This window comes from Raphanus sativus, chromosome 6, assembly GCF_000801105.2.
Source record: "Raphanus sativus cultivar WK10039 chromosome 6, ASM80110v3, whole genome shotgun sequence".
NCBI classification, from domain to species: Eukaryota; Viridiplantae; Streptophyta; class Magnoliopsida; order Brassicales; family Brassicaceae; genus Raphanus; species Raphanus sativus.
The window spans coordinates 5,233,505-5,243,645 of NC_079516.1; the positions used below are offsets into that span (position 1 = coordinate 5,233,505).

At 32.6% G+C, this 10,141-nt stretch overlaps 1 protein-coding gene and 1 pseudogene across 1 annotated transcript; one reads left to right on the plus strand and one right to left on the minus strand.

The window, feature by feature from the left end:
• Nucleotides 1-47: 47 nt before the first annotated feature.
• On the minus strand, nt 48-3,109 carry LOC108812480 (mitogen-activated protein kinase 19). The gene is made up of 9 exons (XM_018584756.2): nt 2,672-3,109; nt 2,170-2,578; nt 1,953-2,080; nt 1,805-1,864; nt 1,571-1,720; nt 1,333-1,488; nt 1,030-1,241; nt 836-937; nt 48-755 (listed from the first exon to the last, which is right to left on the minus strand). Exons 1-9 carry the CDS (start codon nt 2,693-2,695, stop codon nt 191-193), a joined length of 1,806 nt encoding a protein of 601 aa, XP_018440258.1. The 5' UTR covers nt 2,696-3,109; the 3' UTR covers nt 48-190.
• Nucleotides 3,110-4,969: 1,860 nt separating this feature from the next.
• Nucleotides 4,970-7,828, plus strand: LOC130497011 (plastid-lipid-associated protein 6, chloroplastic-like; annotated as a pseudogene).
• Nucleotides 7,829-10,141: the final 2,313 nt, after the last annotated feature.

Genomic DNA, 10,141 nt, shown 5'->3' on the forward strand with positions numbered 1-10,141 from the left:
GGGCAAATGGGACCAATCTTGCACATTTTGACTTTTGCAGAGAGACGTTTGGTGAGGTTAAAACGAACTTTTTTTTATTATTACAATCTCAGATGAGTTCAAATCAAGGCTTGGTTCCAATAATACTTACATTACATAAACGACTAACGAGGGGAGCAATCAATCACCTGAGACCAACAAACTGCTAATTCTAAGACATGCCATACCCAACCGTGCCTATGCTCCTATGTGCTGCTACTGCAACCGCGGCGGCTCCAGCAGGACCATACTGGGATTGTGCCTGCAACAGCTTAGCATCAATACCCACCTTGTGCTGTGATTGGACATAAGGGTTTGGGTTCAGCTCAGCTGGCTTTGAGGAGTTGCATTGGGTAGGGACAACAAACTGCGGTTTTGGCTGGGAAGCAGCAGCTTCTGTACCACCACCACCACCACGCTTCTCTTGGTTCATGGTGTTAGGATGGAAGAAACAGTTAGGAGATGCGGTCTGTGGAGGGGGTACTGTGCTTCTGTAATATGATGTTCTTGCATCATGGGACGACTCTTTGAGGTTCCTGGCATTCTCATAACTTACAGATGTTTCCACAGCACGGCCTGGTCTAGCTGATGGTACTCTTGGAGGAGGTCCTAAAGGTTTAGTTGAAGTTGATGGAGCTACACCGTTTCTTGAAGGTTCGAAAGAAACACGTCTACTGTCTGGTGCATTCAAGCCAGGTTGAGCACTGGAGGCTACTACACTGGAGTGAACTGTAGACCTATGGAGATGAACATGAAAGATTAATCTAAAGAGATGTATACTCTGCACAGTTGATATGAACGGAAGAGAAAACAATACCGTGGAAGTGAAGTATGCTTTCTCTCTGGAGGTATGACTGGCCCACTTTTGCCGCTATTTTCTTCCAAGTAAGCAAACTGTTTCCTCAGATGACCAATGGCACTGCAATATCAAAATCAATCTATCAGCGAAAATGAGTAATGAGAGAGAGAGAGTTTAATGTGAATAACGGTTTTGAGAGGTGAAGTAAGGACCTAGGATATAAGAAACTTGAGCCTTCAGATCCGTTCATATAATCCTTGAGCAGCTGAGGATGGTATTCAAGTATCTCCCTGTATATCAGCTCTCTAATGTCATCCTTTGTTAACCTTCGTCTCTCAAATTCAAACTCCATCTTTGAGATTTGCTGACAAGAAGGTTCTCTTTCAATCTTAGCAAGGCCCTTAAAGTAAGGATCAGCCAGCGCCTGTCAAATAACAATCACCACCACATAAGGAGCTGAGATATATGAACAAAGAGCTTTTCTGCACTAATGAAAGGAAAGAACAGGTACGCACCTCTGTAGCAGTAGGCCTATCCTTTGGATCAAAAGCCAACAGTCTTTGCAAAAGGCGCAATGCTGAAGGATCTGCGTTAGGAAACTTTTGTGTAAAGGGGACGAGACTTTTCTTCCTCATTTCTCCTAGGTATTTTCGAGCTTTTTCATTTCGAACCTGCGTTAGAGATATATATACTATTAGTTTATGCATCTACTCCTCCAACCGAAGTAGAAACTTGGCAAAAAAATGAACATACTCCAGCAATAGTCTCTGCTTTTGGTGTGCCAAGAAGATCTGTGATGAGCTCTAACTGATGAACCACACTTTTACCAGGAAACAGAGGCTTCCCTAACAACACCTCCGCAAAGATGCAGCCAATGCTCCAAATGTCAATGGCTGGAGTGTACTGCACAAAGAAACAAACTGCAACTCAGTCTATTGAGAATCTACACTGTTCCGCATAGATTCTACACCAAACATTCACAAGTACCTTAGAACAGAATGAACCACAGAGCTCAGGTGCCCTGTACCATCTTGTGGCAACATAATCCTGAAAACAAGAAAGACAGAAGAACATTCAAACACACTAGAGAGATTACCAAAACTGAGTAAGTAATCAAAGAAGAAAAGGTGCAGACCGTCCAAAAGACTGTTGTAGGCGTATCATTGAATGACACTCTCGCTAGTCCAAAGTCACAAACTTTCAACTTGCAGTTTGCATTAGCCAGTATGTTCTTCGGTTTAAGATCACGATGGTAAACATTAGCTGCACCACAAAAACACAATCCAGTTAATCACCGAGTTTACTAATTACAGCACCAATTCGAGAGAGTAATAATAATAAGAAAAAGCCACCTGTATGCATATACTTCAAGGCACGTAGCATCTGATAAAGGAAAAACTGATGGTGCTCCCTAGTCAAGTCATCGTTAGCTTTGATGACCTGATGCAGATCCGACTCCATGAGCTCAAACACGACATAAATGTCTTTAAACTCCCTCTTGGAAGGTGGAAGCATGATGCTTTTGATCTCGACTATATCAGGGTGCCTCAGGAGCCGGAGAAGCTTGACCTCACGGAGGATACGGAGAGCGTCGGAGATGTGCTCAAAGACATCCTTGATCTTCTTGATGGCGACTTTCTCTCCAGTGTGCGTGTCGACGGCTGCGCAGACGACTCCGTAGCTTCCTTTCCCAATGACTTCTAGGATCTGGTAACGGTTTGCGTCGCCGTACTCGGTGAAAAAGTCTACCTCTTTCATGCTCTGTTTTTGCGTTACCGAAGGAAAGAAACAGAGCAAAACTAATCAGATTCGCAACAAAAGATGAAACCCTTTTCTTATTAGTGAGAGACTAACCTTCTTCACCTGACCTTGCTGCATCTTCTTCAAGAAAAAGATATAAAGGTTGAGTCTTTACAGATGAATCGACGAAAAACAGAGGAGGCAAAGAAGAATGATAAAAACAGAGTGATTTTCTCAGATTCAAAAATTCAAAACTCAGTAACTTAGAAACCCTTTTGAAGAGAGACAAGAAAAGAAACTCTTTTTTCAATATGAATGATCTCAGAAGAGATCTCAATAAACAAAAAATACAGTGACCAATGTGAAAAATGGAGATTCTTGGAATCACAAAAAGACACAGAAACCAAAACCGGATCGAAGAGTTTGGGAGAAACACTAGATTCTTAAAAGAACTGCTAATGCACTTGGGAGAAAAAGCGAAAGATTTAGATCTTCAAGATCCAGCGATGGGAGGGAGAGAGAGAGATGATATGGGAAGAAGATCTGTAGATGCTAAATTTAGCAATTTCGTGGTACTTTATTTTTGCGTACGAGCGAGCGACAGGTAATGGCATTCTCGTAGTTCTTTACAACTCTGAGGATTGTTTAGTTACCGTTAGGTCCACTGTCGGTGTTCTTTTTGAGATAGACCCGTTGTGAAGCAACCTACCGTTGGGCGACCCTTTTTACTATTTAAATACAGACCCTTTAAACTGTTTAAATATTTCTATGTTGTAGCCATCTAACTATTAATGAAAGTTTTACCCCCCCCCCTCTTTTATCGTGGGGTTAAATTAGCCCCTAAAATGATTTTTCATAGTTTATTTTTCTTGGTCGTATTCTTTCCAGCTAATTTTACCAAAAAGGGGTAGGTAGATCCGTAGATGTCAAACAGTCAAGTTGCTCGCTTGTTCTCTGTCATTGATGTTTGAGTCAGTGAATATGGAATTAAACAACCAAGTAGTAATAGTTTAGGGTTGGGTTTGAAACATGTGCTTCTAACTTAAATTGAGTTTATGTATTTAGTGGACCAATTATCATATAATAATATTAATTAAGGCATGTGATTTATGTTCACTTATGTATATTTAGGTTACGAGTTCGATCTCCTGTGTAAGGGTTTTTCATTTTCTTGTTTAAAGATTCAAAAATTTTAGATTTGGCTCTAACAGTGTCAATCTGTTTGTTTTGGATTTGAAACTTTGTTAGAAACAAAATTTTGAGTTTGAGATTCGGTTCAAATAGTTTACAAAATAATTTAGTAACAAGTGATTTTGTTATTTCCGGTATTACTCGGTATTTTAAATATGGATTAGGTTGTGTGTTAATTAATCAATTTTATAGTATCACTAGGTGTTTTGCCATCATATTAAAAATACTTATTATTACATGTTTTATTAATTCAAATACCATCATTAAATTTTATGACTCAAAGTATTATATAATATTTTAAATAACAACATAAATATATAAGAATTATCTTTAGATTGTATAGTAAATTCATTATTAACATGTCATTTTTACGATTGAAAATATTATATAATATTTTAGATAAAGATATAATATATATAGGAATTATTCTTTTTAAAATTTTTTTTTAGATTTTGACTAATTCTTATTATTATTAATTTTAAATCATTAATCTAATTAAAATATTAGTTTTTATTTTGTGTGTAACTTATATATTTTATTTATTAAGTGTATAGATGATATTAACTAATACTTCCTCCGTTTCAAAATAATATATATTATAAGATTTTAGACTTATTAAAAAAACATATCAAAACATAGTTATTACTTCATAGTTTTTTGTAATTTTATGTTTCCTATATTTCTAAACCAATAAGATTTTAAGAAATATAATTAATATTTTTAAAAACCATAATTTTTATTATTAGTTGACAAAAAATACATTGAAATATAAAAAAATACATTTTTTTGAAACAAAATGTTAGTATAAGTTTTAACCTGAGAGTTCGAATGTGAAAACTTATTCTGCAAATAATAGTATACGTATTTTAAAACTAACCACATGAACCAATAAGGACTATGTATATCAGAAAAATAGAAATAAAGAAAGATAGAAATAAAGAAAGTTTATATAAAGCTTAATACTTTTTTTTTGGTAAAAATAAAGCTTAATACTTATCTAACCGTCATTAACGTTTCACGTGTACACATATGGCGCAATTTAAATAGTATATCATACTTCATACATTTTGGATTTTTAGAAGTTGTCTTTTTTTTTGTCAACCCTTGAGTTGTCTAAATATAATGATACTACTATGTCTTGCATAATAATAAAATGAGAGGACTCAAGTGTGGAAGAAAACTAATGAAGGATAATGAATTTCGGAAGCGACTGTACTGTCAATGCCGCTACAAGGTTAAGATCATAAAATAAGATCGGTAGTCTCTCTAACTCTTCTATGCAATGTTTTGAAAACCGGATCGGACCGGCCGGACGAACCGGTCCGACCATGACTCGCTGAAGAAGTCGAGTCCGGTTCGGTTTAAAACCCGAATTTGATAAAAACTAGTAAACCGGCTGAAATCCGGTAAAACCGGTGACCCGGTTTAATTTTAAAACCCGGTTCTTAAAAATTAACATATAATTAAGTGTTTTTAATTATTACTAGCTAAAATTTAATATTTTATAATTAGTATTCAACTATCACTATTTAATTGATTTTTTATTTTTCTGAGAAAAAATGTGAAAATATATTTTTGACTCTCATATACTATTTTTATTTTACCATATTCTTAAAATTTGAAATGTTAGTTGTAAAAATAAATAAATATGATTGTTTTAGCTGTAAATCATTTGTTTTTTTAATTTTTAGTTTACATAGTAATCAGATTTATGTTTGTTGTTTATTTTGAGTTAATAAAAAAATAGAGAAAGTATTATATATAGAAGTAAAGTTTATATAGTATAAATATATAATTATATACATTTTTATATAAATAAAAAACCCGATTCGACCGGTTGAACCGGTCTAACCAGTCAACCAGTAGCTTCACCGAGTCGGTGTCCGGTCCGGTTTTCAAAACATCCGGTCCGGTTTTCAAAACATTGCTTCTATCTCAAGAACAATAATTATAAAAACATTATGATACTTGTGGAAAATAGTGGTCAATTATACAAATTGTCGGTAATCTCTAACTTCATTGCTGCAATTCATTACTTTTTTACAACTTGAGTTATATGTTTTTATCATTATATGTATATGTGTTACTTAAATGATACTATAATTAAAAAAAAAATGATACTATAATTTGAGGTATTTTAACATATGGGTGAGATGCAAAGTCGGTCCATTGACTTAAAGCACGAAAAAGACATACAATATCACGGATCTAAAAGAATCTCAAATCTTAAGCCACATAAATAGTATCATTTAATAATGTAGGGCAAGGTGTCAACTGAAAATATTTAAACATTTAATCTTTCGTTTTCCATCACACTTTCTTCGTTGTGATGACCTTTTCTTTGAATAATTAAACTACAAGTCAATAAGCTACTAGATTTTGACCCGCGCTTTTGAAGCGCGGGATATTTTACGATGAAAAATCTCACTAATAATTTAACAAATATTTTGGTAATTTTTAAAGAGTGTGTATTTAAAATATTTTTTCATTTAAATCAGTATTTTTAAATTCATCCCGATTGTGATTATACCGGTTAATCCGGAGATCTGACAATTCAATTTATGTTTTTAAAATATTCATATTAAAAAATCACTAAAACCCGAGACTAACCGATTGAACTGATGGATTACCGATATGTAATCTAATTGGATTTAAATTGTAATAGTTTCATAATTTGTAATCTTATAATCGAAATTTTAAAGTTCACTATTTGCAATTTATGAAATTATGACGTTTCTACAAAATTTTAAAGAGAAAATGATAGATATAAAATAATTAAGATTAATTATTGTATTATTTGGAAACATTGATGGTAGTATAAAAATATATTGTTTGAAAACATTGATAGTAGTATATAGAAATAAGTATATTGTTTGGAAACACTGATAGTAGTATAAAGAAATAAGTATATTGTTTGGAAACATGGATAGTAGTATAAAGAAAGGAACATTAGTGATTAAATATATGTTTAACTATAAAGTATAAAAGTATATTTAATTTAAAAACTTACAAAATAAATGTTAGGTCCAACAGAATGTTGAGAAATTGTCATTAATACCACTTTCATGATACCACTTTTCAAAAATACACTAATCAACTTTACCCTTAAAAATTTATAAGATAAAATACTATTCTACCCCTGATTAATTAAATCAAACCTATCCTCATCATCATCATCGACGAACTAACGTCCGACGAGATCTGGTGCTTATCGCCACTCCGAAATCGTCTCGTTTAAGCTTCACTACACCTGAAAAGAGAACCTCGTCGTGAAATCAACCGTCGGGGAGGTCTCCTTTCGCGAACCGGAGACATCGGGAGATAACGAAGGAATCAAATCGCTGAATGTCAAGTTACTGGTGAGTGAGGCTGATTCAATTAAAATTAGAAGAATCTCTTTTGTGATTATGATGTTGTGAGGGTTGCAGAGTGTGGTTTCGGGAATAAACAGAGGACTCGTAGCGAGTGTAAATGACCTACAAAGAGCTGAGACTGCTGCTAAACAGCTCGAATCCGCTGGTGGACCTGTGGATCTTACTGAGGGTCTTGACAAGCTCTAAGGCAAATTGAGGCTCTTGTATAGCAGCGCTTTCTCTTTAGGTGGTAGCCGTCTTGGTCTTCCCACCGGACGCTTGCTTTCTGTCACTCTTGGCCAAGTATGCTCTCTGTAGTTCTTGAGTCTGTCTCTTAGTAGTTTGTGTGCATGCCCTGGTCCATCACCATGAGCCAAGACTCTAGCTTTTTGTTTATGTCACATGCCTCGAGTAGAAAGCCGTGTGTATTTTTTACATGTGGCTTTGATTGTTGGGTAGGCAATTTAATGAATCGATGGATTATGCATTGATATGTTCCTGGAAGTGTATATGGGTTTATACTTTGTTTGTGTTTTATACTTTTATACAATTGTGTAATGTTTGTTTTCAGGTGCATGTGGATTTGGTTGGTGAATCTGGCAACTTTGCTTCGTGGCTGTACATTGCAGCTGTAAAAATGAACTCCTTGGAAAAGATTGAGTCTGATCTTTCTGAGCTGGTTGAGGCTATGAAGACTAGCCCTACGTTTTCACAGTTTACTGATTAAATAGTTCATAAATGGTTTTATAAGCTTTTATAAAATTTATAAATGGTTCATAAATGGTTTTATAAGCATTTATAAATAGTGATATAAATATTTAAATGGTTTAGAAACATTTATATTTTTATATAAACTTTATATAAACTCTTCAAACCCCTTAAAACCTTTTATAAACACTTATAAATCTTATATAAACTTATTTAAACCTTTTATAAACCCTTATAAATTCGATATAAAATCTTTATAAACATCTTTAAACCCTTTCGGCTTAAAGCCCAACACTTTGATACACAATATTAAATTTATAAATCTAAAAAAACACGTGCAGGCGTTGTAAAGAGATGATGATACATGACAGATTCTGAGGCACATGCGGAAAGCAAGCAAGACTCTACCACTTCAGAAATTTTACATACTTTTATAAATTATTTTATAATCCCTTGTAATGGTGTATAACCTTTATAAATTATGTTTATAAACCCTTATAAATTAAATTTTGTTATCACAGAAAGAAAATATGTTAATCCATTTTTCCTTTGGCCCCTTCTTGTCAAAATAAAAAGAACATCAGAACTGAGAATTTATAAATGATCTATAAACTCTTCTAACTGATTTATAAATTTATCTATAAACCCTTATAAATAATTTTAAATATTCTTATAAATGATTTATAGACCATTATAAAAAGATTATATATATTCATAAACACCAAATACACAATATTGAAACCATAAAACTAAAGAACACGTGCAGGCTTTGTAAATAGATTTATAAATCTTGGAAATTAATTTATAAACACTTATAAATAAACGTATAAACTCTTATAAATAGTTTATATGTTCTTGTAAATAGTTTTATACACCCTTTTAAATAGTTTTATAAACCTTTATAAATAGTTATATACTTTTGCAAAGAGATGATGATACGTGGCAGATTGTGAGGCACATGCGGACAGCAAGCAAGGCTCTACCGCTTCAGAAATTTTACATACTCTTATAATTTTTTTTATAGTCTTCTATAATGGTGTATAAAATTTATAAATTATTTTTATAAACTCTTATAAATTAATTACATACTCTTATAAACCCTTATATATTATTATACAAACCATTATAAACTTTTTTATAAAGCTTTTCGTAAAGTTTTTATAAACCCTTATTAATAGTATACATACCCCTTATAAATTATTTATAAATTTTCATAACTTTCTTATAAACATTTATAAATGGTTTATATATTTTATAACTTGTTTTATATGTCTTTATTAATGGTATATACTCTTACAAATAATTTTACATACCCTTATAAGACTTTGTAAAGAGATGATGATACGTGGCAGATCTGAGGTACATGTGGACAGCAAGCAATGCTCCACCGCTTCAGAAATTTTACATACCCTTATAAATTTGTTTATTATAATTTTTTATAATGGTGTATAAACTTTATAAATTATTTTCATAAACTCTTATAAATTATTATAAACTTTGTAAAATGCTAAACAAAGAAACATGCTTTTGATCATCAATCAAAAATCTTCCAAGGAAGAAACAAAAGAAATTTAAAGAAGAAGAAAAAGATAGTGATTGAAATCACCCAGTTTCTGCATCACTTTAACCCCTCGGAATATATTTTCACATAATCAATAACAACCATGAAATTGATTGTAACTGACTGTAAAATCGAATCAATTTTCCAGTAGAGGAGGATCACCATCATCGCCGCATCAGGAAAATTTTGAAATTGTCTTCTTCATGTTGCGGCTGCTCCTGTGTTCCAAAAAAACTAGTATATCTGAGTTTTATAAAAGTTTATAAAGGGTTATTAGTTATATAATCTCTTCATGAAACTAGTAAATCTAAGTTTTATAAAGGTTTATAAGGGGTTATAAGCTACGTAATACTTTATAAACTATTATATGTGAGTTTTATAAAGGTTTATAAAGGGTTATAAGCTACATAATACTTTATAATTATATCTGAGTTTTATAAGGGTTTATAAATGATTTTTTAATAAGTTATAAGATACTTTATAAAGAGTTATAAGTTATATAATCTCTTCATGAAACTAGTATATCTGAGATATATGAGACAACTATTATTTATCAGCATTTTCATCTATGAATTTATATAATAGTTTATAAATTAGTATATCTGAGCTTTATAAAGGTTTATAAGGGGTTATAAGTTATATAAACTCTTCATAAAACTAGTATACTCTTTCACAACTAACAGATACATAAAAACAGATAAATAAAAACCTGTTCATGAGTAAGGTTGTCGGGTGTTTGCTCGTCATAATAGTCGTCGTCGTCAGGGGAGC